General features: G+C 38.3%; 1 protein-coding gene across 1 annotated transcript in view; it reads right to left on the reverse strand.

The window, feature by feature from the left end:
- Positions 1 to 24,000, reverse strand: part of znhit6 (zinc finger HIT-type containing 6) — a 28,006-nt gene continuing 4,006 nt past the window's right edge. Inside the window, exons 3-10 of the mRNA XM_057842177.1 lie at positions 22,575 to 22,681; positions 19,964 to 20,055; positions 18,226 to 18,329; positions 12,924 to 12,992; positions 8,514 to 8,594; positions 8,345 to 8,425; positions 4,914 to 5,038; positions 1 to 548 (exon numbers count right to left, since the gene is read on the reverse strand). Of these exons, the coding sequence (XP_057698160.1) occupies positions 283 to 548; positions 4,914 to 5,038; positions 8,345 to 8,425; positions 8,514 to 8,594; positions 12,924 to 12,992; positions 18,226 to 18,329; positions 19,964 to 20,055; positions 22,575 to 22,681 (925 nt within the window). The 3' untranslated portion in view covers positions 1 to 282. The remainder of the gene's footprint in view (positions 549 to 4,913; positions 5,039 to 8,344; positions 8,426 to 8,513; positions 8,595 to 12,923; positions 12,993 to 18,225; positions 18,330 to 19,963; positions 20,056 to 22,574; positions 22,682 to 24,000) is intronic.

Consider the following 24,000-nt stretch of genomic DNA (forward strand, 5'->3'; position numbering starts at 1 on the left):
CTGGAAACTCAAGAGAGCCATGACATTATGTTCTTCACAAGTGTATGTAAACTTTTGACCACAACTGTACCTAGGTCCACACTTTAATGGTCTTTATGTTAAAAAAAAAAACAACAACAAACCTAAAAGTTCTTCATTAGAGACAAATATAAAAACAAATGTAAAAATTACAGGGTAGCACATGATGGAAGTCACACTGCTGTCAAAAGTCCAACATCTTTGTCAATACAGATACCCTGTCTCTGAGCTCATCTTTGTGTTTGGCATCATTAGATATGTTAATCAGTGTACTACTTTTTGTATTTCCTTCTCTTCATCCTCACTATCTGGAATCTCTCCCTCTTCCAGGTCTTCCTCCCCCAATTCTCGCTTCAACTTTTTCTCTAGTGGGGGCAATGATTCAGGGCTATACAGCGTTGCTGTGAAGATGTCATCTCTATTTGTGGGAGGGCAAACCGAGGATGGGGAACATAAGGGAATGTCCTCGCTTGATTGGCCCATAGACACACCCTTTATTTCACACTTATTGTAGGTTGATGCAGGTTCCGCTGAAACAATACAAACAAGAATTTACATTAAAAAAATATAAAGCGCGAAGCAAAAAGGAAATATTATTACTTCAACAAAAAAATAGGTACATTTTCGAGTGAGAATGCATCTGTTTAGTTTGATGATTTTGCTCATGCACAGCTAGAGTCCTATGTAAACACTGCAAAAATGAGGGACAGGTCAGACAGGACGGGAAGGATGACGCTATGGTTTGGGCCCTTGCTAGTACTCTGATTGGGGCACCATTCCAAACTAAGTTATGTAACATAACAGGGTGGACATGTCAGAAATAAAGGCTGTAGGGTGATAAATTACATGACGAATTACAAATTATACATATTACTTCCATACATTTAAACTATTTAAATACATTTAATAAGATCCTTTACAAACACACTCAATACATTCTGAAATTATTTTTGATTTGGCATCGTCAAACTTTTGCAATCCTGGTATTTGTCTCTTGTGTTTACATAAGTACTTCTATTGGATCAATGCCTGTCAGGCCTGACATCACTGTAAAGGCTCCTCTGCCTTACGGACAAAAATGCAATCACTCAGCATTTAAGCCTGTCAACGCAATGAACTTTGCATCAGCTATACGTAATCTGGTGATAAAAGATCCATCGCTAGACGAAAGAAACACTAAATTGAGTTGTGGTATTCCCATTTTTTAAAAACCTACATTTTAGAATTCTTTTGCAACAATATTTTCCCGTGGTGAGGTAAAGCAGGACATTTAAATCAAGCTATGAGGTCAAAGGAGATTCAAGTTGACCATCGGAGAAAAAAAAAAAAAAGACTTTCCTATAACCTTAAAACAGATCACCACACATTTACTGATACCGTACACTGGATTGTTCACATATATACTGTATATGGCGGAAAAAACTCAGTTGACCTGAAGTTCCGCTGTGAGACCCCACTTTGTCCAAATTTCAAAATTGTCCGATATGCATGTGTGATACATCATTGGAAAGCTTAAAATCTAAATTTTCTGGGGGAAGAAAAATGTTGAACAGGAGGGCATTTAAAAATAAACAAAAAACAGCAAAACCCTATCTGGAGGTGAGAGCACGCGAGAGCAAAATTACAGACGCGACGACTGTAATGAGATATTATTGCGTACTTACCTTGTTTCGATCCAAAAACTCCATGTAACATGTATCACTGAATGTCAAGACAAAGCTGTGAATGGCCACAGCTAGATTTTTTTGGGATTTTATGGGTGAAACTTGGTAATATAACAAGAGTCGCGATGAAGAAATCGCAGACATCAACGTGTGGTCGAGATTTTCTTTTTTATATATTTACCTTTTTAAACGTTTTTTTATTTATTTTTTATTTTTTATTTCTTTGTTTGGATTCATTATCTAACATATCGGAGAAAATGCGACAAATGCTAAATACTAGCCCGCACGATGCTACATTGGTAACAGGCAGCGTCTGGCGCGTCTCATAGAGATCACATGTATGTTGAACTAGATGCACAATGACAGACTCGGCCGCGTCTGAGCAGCGTTTGTAAACAGCCGCCATCTTAAAGCAGTACAGCGCTAAGCGCTAATAAGGAGCGCTAATAAAGAGCGCTAAGCGCAAATAAATAAGATTAACGTTACTGTCGCTACTAGCTCACGGAACGTTAGCCCTGCGGAGGGCTAGGTTTCAATTAATTATGACCACTGTCGATGCGTGGCTAACGTGTCTTACATACAGGCTTTAACATAACATAGCATTGTGGAGTGATGAGGGTGTAAAATAAAAACTTAATCATGCTAACTATCAATTTTAGCTCAGTAGTCATTGCTGGATAAAACACCAAGTAGCACTGGTCCCTAATGTGCTCCAATACAGCCTGTATCATACATTTATTTTGAACACTGCAAAAACTCAAAATCCTATAAGGACTTACAGTTTAGACTAACTTAAAACTTAACTAGAACTTAAAAATGGCTTGACACAAAGAGAAATTCAATTGAAACACGTGGGGAAAAAATCCTAACTTTTAAGTGATGTGTGTTATCAAGCGTAACGGCATTTTTAAGTAAGATATATATATATATATACATTAATAAGATCTAAAAGTTTTTTGAGTGAAAGCAGTTAATTAGTCTTTTTTTTTTTTAAATTCTAGTTACACCTGAGATGCAATTGTTGGCTGTTTTCAACAATATACAACGAAAATAAAGACATTGATTGACTGAAAATGGTTCAAGATTAGATGAAATGTCTTGTTTTCTCATGTATATGTATAATTGCTCTTCACCTAAAAATATATTTGTTTTATCCGATTACTCGATTAATCGATAGAATTTTCAGTCGATTACTCGATTACTAAAATATTCGATAGCTGCAGCCCTAATATATATATATATATATATATATATATATATATATATATATATATATATTTACAGTATATTATCTGACAAAAAAAAAAAACAAACATTGTGTGTTAGCGCGATAAAAAAATTGGCGTGGATTTAGACGAATGGACCAACCTATTAAATGACTGAACTGGTGCCTTGCGGCTGCGTTTTCTTAACAGCGGTATACATAAATTTGTTAAGTATTATTACACTACATCTATACTTTTTTTATGGTCAGGTGTATCTCACTAACCTTTTTTTTCCTTAAATATCATCTAATAACACTGGTTGATTTACATATGTTTTGTGACACTTCTTCTGAATTGACTGGGTCTAACTCCTTTTGGCAGGCAGTGGAGCCATAGTGCCTCCAAACCCTTTATCCTGGCTATATAAGCCACTGTCACAGTATTTGATAGCTTGTTATCACTTCCTACCCAGCTTTCCAAACTGTGGCATGAGCAATTATCAGGATGTTCCTTTGACTAGCATTATATCAAAACAGTGACACAGCAAGGCCTTATCATGGAAAACATTCACAAAAAGAGACCAAAATAACCTAATTTGTCATTCAGGCTGAATGGATCTGACAATAATGATACGATAAATGGCAAGCATGGTTTATCATGACAAAACACAGCCAAGAGCCTCATGTGTGTTGAGAAACCAGTAAAATTTCAAGTTAATGTTTCAACACAATTGTTACGTCTCAATAATGGCATGGCCCATAAGACTCCACAGGGAGTGACATGCAGGTGACATAAGCACAACGGCTCCTCCCATGTCATTTCACATCACATGAAGTCATTATTTAACAGTAAGCCATATTTAATCCTTTCTTTGGCAATGTTTGCTGTTGAGATTGAACTAGAGATTGTGATTTTGTGCAGAACACATTATTTTTTTGTCAGGGTAGCACGTTGCCATGGCAAAAATATGAGGAAGGGGATGTTTTCAGTCCCTGTTGGAGAAACCAAGACCATGATATGATCCTTTTGGAATCATTTTGGTACTATTACTTCTTATCCCCACCCAACAAAAGTATAGGGGTCAACAGAAAAATGAAGCAAAGCATCAGTCATAAATGTTAATGCATTAAACATCCAAAGATATTTGTTCCAGATGTCAGAGTGTCATGACTATATGAAACAAATACAGTGGTACCTCTACTTATGAAATTAATTGGTTCTGGAAGTAGTTTCTTAACGTGAAAATTGTGTAAATTAAGCCACGTCTTCCATGTAAATACCCTAATCCATTCCAAACCCCCCAACATTCAGACATAAATCTTTTATAATGCATTGACATACATCAAAACGTAACAAATACGTGCGATAAACATAAAATCTTAGTTGAGCATAATGTAAAAAATCACGAATAGAGCAAAGAATAAAACTGAATACACTCATGTTAAGCTGTCGGAACATGAAGGGCTAATGAAGACGACGCTGGGATACACACATACACATACAGTAGAGGTCCCTCTTAGCCAATTGGATGCCAGGAATCCTAAGCAACAGCCAATGGTAGAGCAGTTATAAGTATTTTACGTTCAGTAAACTCTGGGAGATGTGAGGACCAGGCATTCTGTATTTTTGCCTTTTGTATCCTGAAATGTCTTTTTTAACAAGAGGCAACATTTTTCCGTTGAGGCGTGTCTTAACCTGAAAATTCTGTATTCAGAGACGTTCTCAAGTAGAGGTCCCAGAGTACCATAATTTCTGGACTATAAGGTGCACCTGACAATTAGCCACACACACCAAATTTCACAAGTATGTGCTCATACTGTATATTAACCAAACTGGAATGTAAAACGTAAATGGCCACATAGTTCTATGGGATGTTTCCACCCAAAGACGTACAGCTCATTAGCGTGTAAAAATCCACAAATTAGCTGTACTGAACTATTAGTGACAAGAATCAATGCGGGCGAAAAAAGTGACTTATAGTTCTTAAAATTACAGCAATTGTGTTTTGAATCAATAAGTAATTTACCTGATTCTTTCAATGGGAAGTCCTTCCAATGCTCGCGCAGTACCACATGGAGTAAAGGATACTCAATCAGAATTTTGTAGCTCAGGTTGTCTCTTAAGCTCTTCCGTAAATCCAACTTGTGGTACCTATTCAAGGTCAAATTTAGACCAATTAATGATGACATTATCACAACATGCATATTAAGTAATACAGAAAATCTGAAAACAACAGTTCTCTTCCACCTCTCTGCAATACACTGAAAGACATATAGTAAAACTTATGTTCTGGTGCATTGAAAATCCTGTTTCTCGAAACAGATACCCAAGTCAAGTCTAGCTGCTTCCATAGCTCTAAACACACTGCTTGTTGGGATGACTTGAATCTTTTTTCGTCTCTAAGTAGTCCTGTCAGTACTAGGGATGGTCATAAATCACCTGTCAAAATACTTAACTAGATTCTTGAAAGACATGGTTTGCTTTTACAATCAACCTGCTTCAGAAACACTTTGCTGGGCTGTCATCACCAAAAGACAAAAGAAAATAAGCTTGGATTTGTACTGCAACTGGCACAATCACCACAACCTGTCAAAGCAAATACAAAAACAGTTGTAGAGCTATTGTTTGTTTTGCTGAAAGCATAAGGAGACTGAGCCGCCTGAGTAGACACCCTCTCAACAAGCCAATCAAAGCACTCTTCCAGAGTGTAATATTTGGAGGGCTACCCCCCCTCCCCAGGATTGTTCCAAGAAGCCGTCCCTCCCAGAAGGGAGAAAGGGTTGCAGATCATTTGACATGATCCAACAACTAATAGGGTAGACATTCCTGCACTAATGAGAGATAACCTTAATTCAAATTGAATTGGAAAACCGAACATGATAACAGCTTATCGACTACCACTATGCACACACGATATAGGAGTATATTATTTATGTTGTTACAGGTCAGAATATGCAATACAACTAAGCACGCATTCTCAATACTGTACAATAGGAGTGGAAACCTCTTGGTACCTCATGATACGATACGATTTGTGGTACCAAAGCTCACGATAACAATGATCTGACGATACAATTATTATCGATACATTGGTCAGGAAATCATTGTACGATCTTCTACAAACAACTAATAAAAAGAAAAACAAGCTTCTGCTGTGAATTGGAATGAGTTTATCACTAGTAGACGTCCAATCCATTTAAACTGGGAGGGTGCCATCCCTCCCACTTCAAATGGATTGAACGTCTATGGCCGTCAGTGGCAGCCAATGCCAGGCAATGAGGTAATTTTGGGCCATTTAAGGTCATTTACCTGTTGATTTTCAGTTACCTCCTATTGATTTTGGATTATTTTATGAGTCACTTTCTGTTTGAGTTACAGAACAGGAAGTGACCTGGGAATCACCCAAATCAATACGCAAACTTAAATTAAACAGTAAAATGACCTGTAAATGCTCTAAAATGAACAGCAAGTGACCTGTAAATGACCTGAAAATCGGACAGAATAACTGTAAATGCTCTGGTTTCGAATGAACGAACGTTCCTAGTCTAAATGGACTGGGCGTCAAGCACCATCAATGCAACCTTAGTGTTAACTGGGACACTGTTGTGGTGAAAGATTTTGGTAGCAACTTGTTTGCTCCTTTTTATTTTTTTAGACATTGACACCTTTATAAAACGATATCTCGATTGCTGGCAGGAGCAAATCGATAACCTTTTGGGATACAAAGTATCACGATATATCACCATTACTACCTACTGTACAATATTCACCTGCTTTTTGAAAGCAATAAGGACTAAGTCATCGGTCTCAAACTGGTCCAAAAAGGCTCGCAGTGGTTGTCCCGCAGATGATACCTTTTCACCAATCTAGTGTCTTAAAAGTGTAATCAGTTAATTTCAGTCAGGTTCTGCTTGTTTTAGCATAGATAGGTTAAACCGTCTGTGCTTAAGCTATTGGAATGAAGGATTGGAATGAAAACCTGCATCCACTGTGGCCGTTTGTGAAATTGGTTCGAGACCCCTGGACTAAAAGCCAATTTATGCTTCTGCGTAGCGGTGACGGCGGACTTTACGCCATTAACGCAGACCCAATTTACGACCCTACGGCGTAACCTGACATGTAGCTCCAAAAAATCCTGACTGCGCGTCACGTCAACGTGCATGACGTGAACATCGAAGGACTGCGATTGGTCCGCTCAGTACGTCGTTTCCGGTTCAGCACAACACCATCGCCGTTTTCGAACATTTGCAAACGGTGTCGTCTTCTGTGTCGTCTACGCTTCAACATGTGTATTAACAATGTTTGTTGTCCAATATTGATTAGCTGCAGCTACAAATACACACGTTCCATCTCCGTTGTCATTGTTGTCATAGACCGGAGGAAAACTAAAGGAATTTGACAGGACTCCCCCCAAAACGTACAAAGACAAAGCCACACCCTTTAGTGGCATGGCGGTGAATTACAGAGCAACGCGTTCCCTTGTTGTCGTTGCTCCGCCGTCACTGGAACGCAGAAGCATGAATCAGCCCTAAGCCTCGCCACCAATAAAAAAAAAAATAAATAAATCTTCCAGCTAATTGACATCCTAAAATGTTTGACCGAATTAAACTACTCAGTGCATTTCAACATAGTTCATTGAAACCAAAATGTCTGCAAAGCACTACTTTTGTGTAAATGAAGCTCCTCCATTCACTTGAACATAATTTCTTTGTACCAATATGTCAAATGGATGTAAGTAATTGTTTTGCTTCACAAAAATATAATTTGTGAACATTGGGCTTCAAAACCCAGAGCATTTGCTCCCTTTGCAACTGACTACTGTATATAAAAAAATGAATTCATCAATGAAGGAACCAAGTCTCTAAAAGTGCCAGGTAACACAGAATACCAGCTTCTTTTCCTGCTCAAGTCAGTTGCGACGACAACCTGCAGGACTCCAAAGAGAACGACAACCATGCAGATTAGCTTCCTTGAGAAGGTTTCTGACAAACTGCAGATATTCTATGGCTACGGAAACAAATTGCTCCAGCAGCTGTCTGTGTGGCTGTTCTTTGAGGATCTTCGAGGTGAAGGTGATGGACGTAGAGAGACTACGCTGGTGTGGTTACATGTGACCAGCAGTTGTGAGGTGTGTCAGACGAACTGTCAAATTTTATCAAATGCGTTTGACTTCTGGAAGCTACTGCAGAACTGCCAATTTCTCTCAAATGCCTTTGGCTTATAGAATCTATCAGGACATTAAAATCATGGGCAACACTTTTAGTGGCCTACCTGCTTTTGCTATTAAATAAATACGTCCCACATCTTTTTTTTGCTCACGAGTCTCATGCACTAGCATGGATAGGGGCCCACTTACATTGGGTGTGTACAGGGCCCAAAACATGGTGCTATGGCCCTGACCATGGCAAGTGATTAAGAAATAAAGTCATTATTTACAGTATATCCACTGTAGCTCACCTGACTGAGTTTGCTTTCCGTCCTTCCGCCTTCATGAAAACATTGACTTCCTCAATGGGGGTAAGTACATACCTCTTCAACCTGGAACATAGTTTCATATTAACACTGTGTCTTAATGTAAAGCTCTAAACCCATAATACCCCCCCCACCCCTCCCCAAAAAAACTCACTTCTGTCGTATTACAGGGTCAGACTCTGTTGGGTGTATATAGGGCGTCAAGATCTGTTCTAGAGTTAGCCTTTCACATACCCTAAAATGACAATAAAAATACATATGAAGACGAAATCAATCATACATATATGGTATTTTAACGCTAACATTTTGGTGATTAGAGAAACAGGCAGGAGGGGACTCTGGGTGTCTTCTGGTAGGAAAGGGGAGAAGGAGACCTAGTGGTTGAGTGGAAAGTATTTAAGAAAAGGAAACCAAACAAGAAAGGAAGCTTGCAAAGAAGTTGTACAACAATGAGAGGACTGAGGAGACGAGACAAGAATATATTGCGATGCAACATAGAGCAGACGTCAATGGCCAAAGGTGGGACTGCATCAGTACTGCATCAGATAATATTGTGATCAGCAGTGAAAGCAGGGAGTACATGGAGGACCATTTAGAAAGGTGGTGACATGCATCGGAAAGGAGAGAAATCAAGCCAAAATAAAAGAATATTTGTGCATAAATGAGAACAGTGAAGTAGGAAGAAAGAGGATGGAGGGAGAATAAATTGCTAAAGTGGAGGACTTTTTAATACAGTTCAGAGCCATGGTGAGTGTATTAAAGTGCCTGTGACACGAAAAAGCATGTTTATTTCATAATACACGCGGTATTTTATGCCCTTGAATGATATGGGCCGCTTGGATGTGTGTGGAAGCGATCGCTATTTTTATTTAGTTTTTTTAATCCCGCGCCATGAAAATGAGTGACTGAAAAATGAGTGAAAATGAGGAGGGCGCTGTGACGTGTAAGGCAAGGCAAATTTATTTATATAGCACAATTCAACACAAGGCAATTCAAAGTGCTTTACATCACATGAAGATCATAAAAATCACATTTAAATCAACACAACGTAGAAACGAAGACAAAAGATCGCATTTAATCACAGAATAAAAATAAATAAAATAAAAATAAAACAAAAACTACTACAAATAATAATAATTGAAATCAGCAATGGAGATAAAAACAAGAGGAATAGAAAGCAGGTAGATTGAAATATATAGACAGTTATAGATATGCAGTGCTAAACAAAAGCGTTTTTAGCCCTGATTTAAAAGAGCTAACAGTTTGAGCATACTTCAGACGTTCGGGTAACTTGTTCCAGAGGTGGGGAGCATAATAACTAAATGCGTAAATGTGTACGGTAGAAGACGTCGTCTTCACGCTACAGTGTACTGTTGTGTATGAGGACGAAGGATTCAGCTGATTTTGCGGATTAATATGTTTATTTTTTGCATCACGCCAGCCAAACGGCTGCAGAAAAATCATTCTGTATGAGGGAGAGGCGTATGCGCCTTTTTGGAGTTTCAAAAGGTTCCCATTCACCGTGGATATTTACTGTGGGACCATTGGACATACGAGGAAAGTGAGTAAACATCTTGTTTTGTATTATGTCAAATACGAATACAGCGATTACAAAGTAAACACTACAAACTTCCTTTAAATGAAGGACTACTTACGTTTGATCATTGATAGGCATGTAAAAAGCTCTCCTAATGCTCATTAGCAGCAGCACGTTAGCTGCACAACAACTCCAGCCACCCTCCTCCGGGGAACGAGCTGTAAATTGCTCTCCGCCGGGCGGTTTGCCGATCCGCGAAGACAATCGACAACCGGGTCGTCATGTCAAATAATCCAGGATAGTTATGTGTGATTTTCCGCTTCTAAGACTTTGAAACATCACTCGGTTCGGGTTAGCATGTCGGCTAGCTGTCACGCCTTCTGGTTTGTTTACATTCTCCGAAGCCGGGGAAGGGAAATGACATATGTCCGATTTAGGTGTCATAAAATATCGTTCGGGAGGTGCGACAGTAAAGGTGAAGTCGATAGTTTTGACCATTATGGAGTAATTTTGCCATGTCGTCCTGAATAAATGCATTTTTATTATTTCATATTCCATTCAGCACAAGACTGTTATTTGTCATGACCATGCCATTTATTTAGCAATTGGGGAAAATACTTGGATAAAAAGAATATCCTGTAAAAATATTGAAGTAAAGAGACAGAAACAGTGACATTTTGCTGCTCTCTTCGTCGCGTTTTCCTCATTGTGAATAGTTCCCCCTCGACGGCTGACTGGTCCTTCTCAAGCCATTTATATAGCTATTGGGGAAAAATACTTGGATAAAAAGAATATCCTGTAAAAATATTGGAGCAGAGAGACTGAAACAATGACATTTTGCGGCTCTCTTTGTCGTGTTTTCCTCGTTCTGAATAATTCCCCCTCAATGGGCTGAATAGTAAACCGATGAGCCCAGTCTACCGCTGACGTCATCCACCTGTTGGGGACGCTAAAGCCCTATAATGGTAGGCGTGGCTAAACGGCAGATTAAAAGACTAATTTCTCGTCATCTGTGCTTTGCTAAATTGTTGTATATAGTCGAATCGTCTCAAAATATGATTGTAATTCACATACAGTGCCTTGCAAAAGTATTCGGCCCCCTTGAATCTTGCAACCTTTCGCCACATTTCAGGCTTCAAACATAAAGATATAAAATTTTAATTTTTTGTCAAGAATCAACAACAAGTGGGACACAATCGTGAAGTGGAACAAAATTTATTGGATAATTTAAACTTTTTTAACAAATAAAAAACTGAAAAGTGGGGCGTGCAATATTATTCGGCCCCCTTGCGTTAATACTTTGTAGCGCCACCTCTTGCTCCAATTACAGCTGCAAGTCGCTTGGGGTATGTTTCTATCAGTTTTGCACATCGAGAGACTGACATCCTTGCCCATTCTTCCTTGCAAAACAGCTCGAGCTCAGTGAGGTTGGATGGAGAGTGTTTGTGAACAGCAGTCTTCAGCTCTTTCCACAGATTCTCGATTGGATTCAGGTCTGGACTTTGACTTGGCCATTCTAACACCTGGATACGTTTATTTTTTAACCATTCCATTGTAGATTTGGCTTTATGTTTTGGATCATTGTCCTGTTGGAAGATAAATCTCCGTCCCAGTCTCAGGTCTTGTGCAGATACCAACAGGTTTTCTTCCAGAATGTTCCTGTATTTGGCTGCATCCATCGTCCCGTCAATTTTAACCATCTTCCCTGTCCCTGCTGAAGAAAAGCAGGCCCAAACCATGATGCTGCCACCACCATGTTTGACAGTGGGGATGGTGTGTTCAGGGTAATGAGCTGTGTTGCTTTTACGCCAAACATATCGTTTTGCATTGTGGCCAAAAAGTTCAATTTTGGTTTCATCTGACCAGAGCACCTTCTTCCACATGTTTGGTGTGTCTCCCAGGTGGCTTGTGGCAAACTTTAAACGAGACTTTTTATGGATATCTTTGAGAAATGGCTTTCTTCTTGCCATTCTTCCATAAAGACCAGATTTGTGCAGTGTACGACTGATTGTTGTCCTATTGACAGACTCTCCCACCTCAGCTGTAGATCTCTGCAGTTCATCCAGAGTGATCGTGGGCCTCTTGGCTGCATCTCTGATCAGTTTTCTCCTTGTTTGAGAAGAAAGTTTGGAAGGACGGCCGGGTCTTGGTAGATTTGCAGTGGTCTGATGCTCCTTCCATTTCAATATGATGGCTTGCACAGTGCTCCTTGAGATGTTTAAAGCTTGGGAAATCTTTTTGTATCCAAATCCGGCTTTAAACTTCTCCACAACAGTATCTCGGACCTGCCTGGTGTGTTCCTTGGTTTTCATAATGCTCTCTGCACTTTAAAAAGAACCCTGAGACTATCACATAGCAGGTGCATTTATACGGAGACTTGATTACACACAGGTGGATTCTATTTATCATCATCGGTCAATTAGGACAACTTTGGATCATTCAGAGATCCTCACTGAATTTCTGGAGGGAGTTTGCTGCACTGAAAGTAAAGGGGCCGAATAATATTGCACGCCCCACTTTTCAGTTTTTTATTTGTTAAAAAAGTTGAAATTATCCAATAAATGTTGTTCCACTTCACGATTGTGTCCCACTTGTTGTTGATTCTTGACAAAAAAATTAAATTTCATATCTTTATGTTTGAAGCCTGAAATGTGGCGAAAGGTTGCAAGATTCAAGGGGGCCGAATACTTTTGCAAGGCACTGTAATAATGCCATTTAAGACTTTTTTTCTCGTGTCCTATGCTCTTTAAGGATGTGAATAAATTGACGCAAGCAGGCTGGAACGGGTGGAGAAAGGTGTCAGGTGTTTTTTGTGACAGAAAAGCCTCTGCTACAATGAAGGGCAAAGTTTATAAGATAGTGGTGAAGCAAGCCATCATTTATAGATTAGAGACAGCACCACTTAAAAGACAGCAGGAAGCCGAGGGGGTGGCAGAAATTAAGATATTGAAGTTCTCTCCCAGTTGGATAGGATAAAAAAAAAAAATTGAATTAATTAATCTATTGAGATTTGGTTGGGAAACTTACCTTTTCTGGCTGAATTCTGTACCACTCTGAGGGAAAACAATCTTCAAGTGCCACAGAAACACTTTTTCTCTAAGTGAAACAAAATGTAATTATTATATTTTAAAATCCAGTCCTTAACAATATTTGTGAGAACCACTTACAACATGTCACAAAACTCTCAGATAACCACTTATCACAACGGTCTCGGATTTACCTTAGCTTTCAGATCGACAGTAATGCAAATGTTATTCTGTAATATGTAGGTTAAGTATAACGTATATACTATTGTATTTAGATAATAATTATAGAATATACAGGGTTTCCCTAATGGTGAAGGGTGAAAGGGCAATATCAACATCTAATGGTCAATATGTGAACAAACCTGTCCTAGCTCTCCGCCATTGCACTGAAATGCATTGAAGTTTTCTTTGTATGTTTTAACTGTGTTTCAAGACTCTACCTTTCTGTAAGACTGTGTTGGTTATAAATGGCTTATAATAAAACATAATAGCCATAATTTTATAATTTCTGTCAACTTAACATTTAGAATTTTATTTTTATATTTTATTCCCAAAACACGGTTAGGGCACACACACACACCCTGCACGCTAATGTATACTTTTTCATGGGTGTCAACTTTCACCCCATAATTTGTGTTTAGAGATGACATAGCGTAAATCGGATGTCATTAACTCAATTTAAAACTAATGTTGGATGAACCGGATGGACAAGACTTGACTTCCTTTTCACCAAAAGATTCAAATCCATAATTAGATAGTAATTTGTTTGTAATAGAGGCATCTCCCTGGGAATAATGATTTACCACGCACAGAATATTAAAATCCCAAGACTTATCAATTTGAAGGTGTTTGCTCCATGTACATACAGTAAAATATGTAAAATAACGTGTTGTCAATGTGTTAATTGTGCCTAAATAGTTTACAAATTGAAAAGAACGGCATTTGAGGTTGAATTCCAACGTATTTCTTACTTTACAATTTACTTATCCATGGCTAGTGGACTATATAAATGTATTTTCTACTCCTTAGGTTCTTCAGGGTCACAGATCTGCTGGTAAGCTTATCAAGTAGAATTCAAAAACATTCCCATCCTCTCTAACACAGTTTGTTATTTAATAATATATTTGCAATAATAATTATATACAAAATGGTCCAGTTTTATATTGTAAAAAAAAAACTTAGCAAATAAAATGGTGACTAATGGTTAGGCATAAATAAACGGGTCTGAGGTAGAGGAATTTAGCCACTTTTGGCAGAATTTTGTCTTGTGTCTTGAGTCAGTGTGTTTCTGCATATTACTGTGGAAGCCTTGATTTGTTCCTACATGCAAGAAAATGAGGGTGAGGCACCAGGTGTGATACCATTATTCTGTTATTACAGCAAATGGAAACTATGCAATTCACTACAAAAACGGTGCTTGTCCCAAAATGTATTCAGTCATTTCGCAGAGTTGTAAAGTGAATGCCGTACCTGGGATAGGTGTCAGTGTCAAAAAAAAAAAAAAGAAGACAGCATCATAAAAATATAGAGAGCAAGCGAGATAGAGACAGATGGAAAAAATTGAAAAAACAAATTTAATAGTTGACGATGAAATATGTTGAATGTTTTGCTTAAGATAACAAAAAAAAATATGATGAGGAGATGTCTATGACTGTGACTATAAGCACGTCAATTGGGCACACCTCTGCTCACCTGGCCCCCCTTTGGCCAAAAGGTGTGCCAATACAGGTGTGGTTTTAGCCTCATCATGAGGACAGCAGATAAAGGATAGAGGCTGCTAGTCCTACTAATGTCAAGCAGCATGTTACAAGAAAAAAAGCAGGCCACCCATGGAAAAATAAGGTATTACATTTGGTCATTCATGGCTGACGATGCATAATGTTCCAATGAAAAAAAATATTTTAACATCTACACCAAATAAAGCTACTAAAATGTCCTCCTCCACACACACAGACAGACCCACGACTTTGTAATTATCAGCAACTCAGTTCAGTGGTGACCACAGTGGGCAGCTTCTAAATGGATGAGTGTTGTTACTAATATGACAACGCAGAGTAGACACTTCTGCGTTACCATCGGTAATCCAATACACAGCCATCTTTTGGCTAACCCATGAAGTTTACCAAATTGGACATCATGCATGTATTACTGGCTACATTTAAACTTTAATATTTTTGTAAGTACTTCACATCCAGTGTGGGATTGTTGGGGCTTTGAAATAACATCAATTGTTAAAATACCTTTTAAAATGCAACTGTAATTTGTGCCAATTAGTTGCATTATGAAAGGAAGGATTCATGTAGAGTATTTTCTTTAGCAGTGGGAAGAATCATTAGAGTACCCACCAAGTCAAGTGAATACCATGTTACCAGTAGGCATGTGCCGGTATGAGATTCTGACAGAATGATAACCTGAAGCCAAAATATCACGGTTTCACGGTATCGCAATTACAGTTCTAAAATGTGTTACTTTGAGATATCTGGGTTTAAAAAACAAAAAAATTAAACTTTTTTCTATTGAACAGGATTAATTTTCAAAACATATTAGCAAATTGGAACATAAGTATAATGTTAAGTTAAAATAATAATAAAAAACTAATAATAAATAAAAATATTCTAAATAAAATAAATGCAGTCCTTTAGGAGAGCCTAAACCCACAGATCAACAGTATTACCATCAGAACAAAAATAATTGAATTATTTTCCATGAAAAGCACGTGTGTATGACTCGAATCATGTTTTCATTAAACACGCACACACTCGCTCAACACCGACAGTTGACAGAGAGAGAAAAACTTTTAGCACCGCCAGACACACTAAACACGTTGGAGTTAACGCTCGTAGCTGGTGGGAAATGTTCATGATAGTGTTTACTAACCTTTAATTCTGTGTAATTGCGAGATCATATCGGATGTATTGCCTCCTCGGCAGCCACCCTCTGCTAACTTGTTTTACATGTTGGTTGGCCCTCCTCCTCTAAGCCACGTCCGTCTGTAAGTTTTCTGTCACATAATTATTCCCATACTAGCGATTTTGTTTTCTTTGATGGGGGGAAAAAAAACCTTCAGGAGTTTCACCTCCTCCAACCATCGTAGCACAGCTGACTCACTGACACTGAGAAACAACCGGTGAGGGAGGGTTGAGCCTTGCAGCTGCAACCAAGGGATTTCTCCCTGCATTTTTGGGACATAAAAAATAGCTAATACCGTAGGGACGGTATGACTGAAAATTTGGCGGCTTTCAAACCGTTAGGTTTTCATACCGCGGTATTCTTTGAAACCGGTAATCAGCACACCCCTAGTTACTAGTAATAACAAATGTGGTCCAATCTGACAAATATCAAATTCATTTTTTGTACAAAACCTCTACAAGTCACCAAACCAATATTCAAATTTCTTGTGTTAGTTCTGAATTCTGGATAGGTCCTTACAAAATTCAAGTGCTCATCATATATTCAAGCAATTTTTGCAGTTCTGGGTGTATACCTAGGGACATTACATGCAGGTGAGATAAGCTGTAAACTGACGATAGCACCAACATATTGGTAGTTAGTGTAGACGTTCAATGTATTTCTTGTTGTAGTTTGTGTTTCTTTTCTTCTGTTCCCCCATAACCCCTTCCTGTCCGCTGCTTTGTCATAATAAACGAGGTAAGTTGAATGATCACAATGGGAGTATGTCAGACTCTCAATGTGAAACATTAAAACTTTTCAGACCATCCGGGTATTGAGACTTCCATTCTCCGTGTCAAACAGCTGAACAGGACAGGTTAAAAATAAATAAATAAATAAAATAAGAGATAACTGTAAATTTAGTCAAGGCCAAATGAAGTTTAAAAAAAAAAAAAAGTGATGAACTTGGTTTGCACTTGAATAATAAAGCAACTGTTTGGAAAGCTGGAAGAAAAATATTTACGTAAGTACCTTGTTAATAAAAATCCATTTATCCTCTGAGAAAGACAGCAAGAACATGTAAAAAAGTATTTGCCCCTCTCTGATTTCCTTTGCAGACGAGAAACAATTAACTTAGTTGTGCAGTCATCAACAGCAATATGTGATAACAAGCATTTGCGATAGCGAGCATTTGCAATATCTGGTGATGAGCTTCACATCACTGTAGAGAAGTTCCACTCCCAAAGTAAGGTCACACTTAACATCCCAATCAATGCTCATGAAAGATGTCCAAATCATTTTAGAAGAGCTAGATTTCACGTAACCCTTAGCAAGACTGACACCCTGTGGTTATGTTAATTATTCAACTCAGTAGTCTGAACACTTTTGTTCTGTGGATAGGACGGAGATCATTACGATTCAAATTGAATTATAACCATTTTCATGACGAAAAAAACAAAATTCTTAAACTGCTGATACAGATGCAAACCATATATTGTGTATTGGTTTAAATAATAATACTGCAATAGATAAATATGTCGTGTTAACTCTCGGGAAAAAGAATTACCAGTAATAGAAGGATATAGTACCTTTTCTCGTAGGCACTAACTGTTTGCATTACTCTAACACACCCAATATAAAATAAATAGCATTTATATCATAGTTTAAGGAAAACAAGCAGAATGTAGGGCATAAAAGATACACGACGCCTTCACAAGCAAGACTGACGCACCAACTCTCGCAATCAGTTCTCCCGGCCTGACGCTCTGTCCCAACACAAGGCTCACCACAGAACGCTCGATATCCAACTGATAACACGACTGACAAGACTCCAGGAGCCCCTTTGACGTTGAGGTGGCAAAATCCACAGCCCTCGTTGCTCAGACAGCAGTAACTCCCGAATCCTCCTGTCCAATCCACAAACAGACAATAATCCCAAACACACCATTCATCCTGCCCACAGCCCGCCCTGCGAGAGCCTTCAAAAGACTGAATGTTTAACTACTCGTTGTCATTTTTCTTAAGAACCTTTTGTTGACTTCTGATATGGTGACCTTGGAACGAGTTTGCCTCCTCGCATATGTCTGTTTCGCCTTGCCGTTTTGATCGCTGTGGACCTGAATAAATTGTCAACTTGTTTTGGGTGAGCCTTCTTTAAACCTTTCAAAATGGAGTCAGTACAAAGGGTTAAGACTAAGGTGAATGCGCGGAGTTTGCCCTACTGGCCGGATTGCCGGAGTCCCGCCGGCCCGGGCCGTTGGAGCTGCGCCTGCGCGGGTCGCAGCGGTTCGGCTGGTGTGATTCCAGCGGCCTGGCTGGAAGGTCAGATTCCTTCGTAATTTACCAATAACATGTTTCATATTCTACTGTATGAAAAGAAAACACTTTTTACCACAGCTCGACTGCTATCTTACCTAAAATTGAAGATGGTGGAGTTTTCCTTATGCTTGGTGAAGGTGCTGGGTAAGATTCTCAATGTGATGTTCATCTTTCTGGCATTTACCTTCAACTTGTTTGTCTGAGAAATTAATGAAAATACAAGTTACAGATATGGTCTACTAAGAGACAGTGAGTGTAATAGTAGGAGCAACTAACATTAAAACACTGACAGATGCACACACACCCCCACACACAAGACACTTATTTAAAATAGGATGTATGAGAAAAGCAGCAAGGACATTTCGCGAAGACAAATACTGGCTGACATTTCAGCTCAGTGGAAAAGAGTGTGGGTGGAGGTAACCTTCTTATACAAATACATTAAATATCAATCATCTGTTATGCTTCAATAAACTAGACTGTTAAACTTTTTGTGCCTTCACAGTTTAAAAGGGCGAATTACTTAACTTTCTGGTGCTCATTTAGCTTTCAGGGCTTCAGATTGGCAGGCAATGAGAGGTGGTAAAAAAGATTTATAAAAAAGATAGGGCTATTACCAGATTCTTGCATTTCCAATGGTCTGGAAGCCAAATCCCAAAACAAATCATAAGCCAAACCTTTATCTGCCTTTTTCTCCTTCAGAAGATGAAGAAGCTTCATTATATTGACTGAACGACTGACCCCAGAGACAGTCACAAGGGAATATTATTACCGGTAATCCTAGCCTTTAAATATCACGAGTTTGGGGTTGCATTAACGGGTTCACAGGAACTCACAGAAGAAAAAAAATCTAGTAACATAATAAAATAGACTGTCCTATTTACAAGGAATATACTGTGTATATCTAAGTATTCCTCACTACACTTGATAGCTTCTCTGTTTATGAGGTGTCCAGTCTTCGCTGTGTACCAGCCCTATGTGTCAGGGTGTTGCCAGGTTTGAACTGTACTAGAACAATGTGTTGGTTGAAAATTCCTGTGAGTTTCTCACACAAACCTGTGTACAAAAAGTACATGGAATGACGACATTAGTGAATCTGTCATTCTTTTCTTTCTCACCCACCTTGCTTGAGTCTGTTCTACATTTAGCACTACTTTTCAAAAACAACCAACTTTGGTGACCATAGGTTTTCAGGGTCTCTGTCTATGTTTTCATTTAGGCCTGTTAATGCTACGTCTACAACTGGCAGGAATACTAACTCATTGGTGGTGATAAATGTCCAATTCATTTGAACTGAGAGGTCTGGAAACGATCATCGGACATCCATCACTGTCAGTGGGAGCCAATATGTTAAGATAGATAAAGGCTCCAATTTGGAATATACAGTATATACCGGTAGCTGTTTTTCCAGCCCTATACAAAATGACTATCCAAGCCTTCTTGCATAAAGTGGTGAAGCCCGCTTGGATGAGAGGCGAAATCTTCAAAACAACCAGAACACATCATGTGTGATTCATTTAGAGCACTGAGAATTAAGTAACCTGGAAGAAAGAGACTATAGAACAAGGTTCCAACAGATTTCATTACGTTAAATTTAAGACACCTTAAGACAGTTTTAAGACCAACGAGTGCAGAATTTAAAACAGATTATGGGGAAATTTTCATAGTCAGTGTCTATGAAACAAAACATAAGGGCAATTTTCATAAATTTAGATTATTCTTCTTTAAAAAAAAAAAAGCTGTTTCCAATTCAGGTGTATAGCTTTTAAGCATATAAAGTGCATTACATTAAATTTTAACTCAACAGGGTCAATACAAAAAAGGGGGACTTACTCGCGCGTTACCTCGTGTATGAGGAACACAAATGAGATTGTCTCTTTGGGCACTACCAGCAAACCTTCCTGTGTCCTCCAGAAACCTGTAGTCTACGGATGATAACAGAAGTACTTAGTAAAGCAACTTAGTTAACAGAAAACAATATGAGAAAAAAAACGAACAATGTGACATCAATAATGGAGTACCACAAGGGCATCAACATATAAAACACATCCTACATTTCTTTTGTAGAAAAGATAGTTAAAAAATGATTAGTAATAGACATCACAGATATACTCTGAGGTGTCACATCACGTGGCGTGTTTAAGGTGTCATCAACTTTATTTGAAAGTTCAGATTTGAACCTCCCAGTTTTTTATTTGGCACCAAATACAGTAGGCCATGGAAAACTGTAGATATGATTGTTTAATTTGATGGTAGGAAAAATGTTTATCTGAACATAATGGCACACTTATGCACTTAGGGCCCACTGTACATAGTGTGAAATATTTGTATATGGCGGAAAACACAGACAAGGCTGAAAAAGCAGTTTCTGCTCTTGCACCACTCTTTAAAATAAACTGCTGTATTTTAAGCCAAAAGAACTGTTGTGTTTGATAGAACAATATGTCTATGTGCTGCCTTAGCAAATTCATGGCGCATTAAGTCCCCAAACTATTTTTAATCTGTCCGTTTTACCCTGGAAACCCCAGTTTACAGACGTCGCGCAACCGCTTTTGTTTCAATCTAGCCACAGAAAGAAGGTAAGTAATCGTTTAAACAATTATTCACTCGCATATTTTAAACTTTTAAACAAATTACGTCACAATGAAAAAATTAAGTCTGTAAAAAAGTCACGGATATTCACCTCATAACTATCGCTTAATTTTATTCTTTTCGCTACAGTAGCATTTTCCCCAATATTTTAGATAATAAATAACCGATCCAAACAAAGAAAAATGGAAAAAAAATGTTTAAACGGGTAAATATATGAAAAAGAAAATCTCGACCACTCCTTGATGTCTGCAATTTCTGGATTGCGACCCTTGTTACATTACTATGTTTCACCCGTAAAATCCCCCAAAAATCCGGCTGTGGCCATTCACAGGTGTGTCTTGACACTCGGTGATACATGCTACATGGAGTTGTCTGATCGAAAAGAGGTATGTACGCGATATCTCGTTGAAATCATGGCATCTTTAATTTTGCTCTCGCGTGCTCTCACCTCCAGTTAGGGTTTTGCTGTAAACATTTTTTTTAAATGCCCTCCTGTTCAAAATTTTTCTTCCCCTAGAAAATTTAGATTTTAAGCTTTCCGATGATGTATCACACATGCATATAGGACAATTTAGAAATTTGGCCAAATCGGGGGTCTCAGAGCGGAACTTCAAGTCACCTGAGTGTTTTCCGCCATATATTTTGAACACATCTCAATTCTCTCTCAATGTTACATTTGCACTATTTCAGAATGTAAAAGACAGTGTTATTTTATAATTCATTCGTTCTGGGAAGTTGCAGCTTTGTTTGTGTGTTTCTTTCGAAGAGTTTGCTTTGAAGAATTTTGGCTAAAATATGCATGTTTTTTTTTGTATTTAGCATTTTATTTTATTTTAATTTTACATGCATATATTCATATTCACATTCGGTTAGTTCTAAACCAGTTTAATGAGCTTGTATTTTATGGCCTAATAATGTAATGAAGTAGGTTATAGTGAAAAAAAATCAGTTCATATAGATGAAGTTATGCTGGGGAAAAAATATATCAAGCAACGGCGATTAAACATTTTTTTATGTGGTCAAAAGAGACAAAATAAAAAAAGTACTAAAACAATTGACAAGATAGGCTCAAAAACCAATGCCCGCACTTTTTTAGATGTTGTTGGGGGTTCTTTTCTGACCTCCTAAATGAATCGACGTCACACTTTTGAGGTCATTTTAGTTGGTCAACCACTCCTGAAAAGGTTTGCAACTATTCTAATTTTTTTTTCCATTTGTGGATGATGGCTCTCTGATAGTGGTTCTCTCAAGGCCGGCCCAGCCTATACACAGACTATGCAGCTGCTTAGGGCCCCTGACCACTAGGTGGCCCCCAATCTGGCAACCTCATTTTATACATTGTTAGTAGAGCATCGTGAATAATGTGGCGCGCATTGCCGTTTATCCATGCAAACATCAATTTTCTTGTCATTACATGTCATTTTGGGTTTGAAGTATGCAGTGCAACAAAATATGATTAATATACAAAATATGGACATATGGGTTGGATTGCATGTATAGGTTTCACAGTACACTGTGACGAAATGGTTGGCCAAAACTATGGGCCCCTTGGCATTATTTTGCTTAGGGCCCCCAAATGGCCTGGGCCGGCCCTAGGTTCTCCCGGAAGCCCTAAAAGTCTGAAAAATGGCTTTGTAACCTTTTCCAAACTGATGCTTCATATAATGTCATACTGACACAGCATCCTCTACCTACACGGGACGCTGCCTACCCGAATGGTAAACCTTTAGCAGTAGAAACGCAAAACATTACGGAAATATTATTCTATTCTACCCAACCCGCTTGATGAAATGCAGCTGTCCATATATGTACTGTATGTAACTTCATTTTTATAGAACTTGAGCATGCTTACCACTGAGTAGAGTAATTTCATCAAATTGAGAGAGGTTCACGAAGGCTGTTTTGTTTCTAACACCACTGCATCTTGATTCTTCCTTATGTTTCTTCACACAAAGCAAACTTGAAGACAGAGAGAAAAAAATCGCTGTCACACTTGTGTTACCATTATGAATATGAATTTAAGGTGAACTTTCACCGAACCCACATTACTTTCTAATATTTTCTGATGTCCTTTTATCAAATTTGCAGGATAAGTTGAAAATGCCAATAATGTCCCTTTTCAAAATATTCTAGTTAGTCATTTTCACTAATAACGAGGATCTCATTAAAATGTAGCGGACTGCATAGGATTACAGTACATTATACAGTATTCAATATTCAAATTTAATAGTTTCATTCCGATAGTCCATTGGCAAGATCCACTGTCGCCACTAACGCGCGTATTTGCCATCTGACTACTTTCTTTCAGTAACGAGCAATCTAACGCGTTCATTTCCAAACCAGTAATCTGATTAAAGTTAGTTTCCTTCGTGTTTGTGTTTGGGCTAAAATAGCTTGTATATTCACAAAACCTTTGCATTTTAAACTTTTTATTTAAAATGTGTATTAAATTGCCAGTTTTCTTGATTATAGACTAGTCGACTAGTGACAAATAAAATCGGACTAGTCAGTAGGGAACTTAGTCGAATTCCCATCCCTAGAGAATATATTCTGGTAACAGTCACGGAATATAATGTAAAAATAACAACATGCAAGAGTGATAATTTCTCCAATACGGAAAAGTATTAAATTTGGATGCACGTTTTAAAATTCTTCTTAATACATTGCTGGGGTATTGGATCGGGACTCGGTATTGGCAAATCCTTAAAATCAGGTGGCTCAGACGCACAATTACCTAATTGGCACATTCCTAGTTTATAATTTAAACACTTGGCAAATGAGTCATTTAATTTGGAGTGTTAAAAGTGTTTCTACCATATGAAAGTAGAAAAAACAAGTGTTCGCTGGCTACAACCAAGTGAAGCGCTCACATTCAAATCAATAAATTCAAATTTGACACTTGCCGAACTGCTGCAGTCCATCTCTCGTACACATTTGGAGTCAATGACTGCAAACTTTGCTATTTAATCCACGGTTACACACACTCACATAATTAAGTATGTATGTCCCTATCTGATCAGGGGATCCGAAATTGGGCCGATGACGCCATTTTTCACAAGCTCGGAATCGGGTGAAAAGGATCTGGTTATTAATTAAAAAAACATGCTCGTACAGCGCCACACTCTCCCTCCTGCTAAGCACTACGATCAAACTGTCCAATGCATCTGATGTTTGGTACCTAAAATTAACGACGATTGATGGGTTTGTAGCTTTGATCTTGCCAGAGACGCTTCAGTAGCTCTACGATCAAAGGCAAAAATGTGTTAATCATCGTTAGA

The sequence above is a fragment of the Corythoichthys intestinalis genome, chromosome 7 (genome assembly GCF_030265065.1).
Source record: "Corythoichthys intestinalis isolate RoL2023-P3 chromosome 7, ASM3026506v1, whole genome shotgun sequence".
Classification (NCBI taxonomy): Eukaryota; Metazoa; Chordata; class Actinopteri; order Syngnathiformes; family Syngnathidae; genus Corythoichthys; species Corythoichthys intestinalis.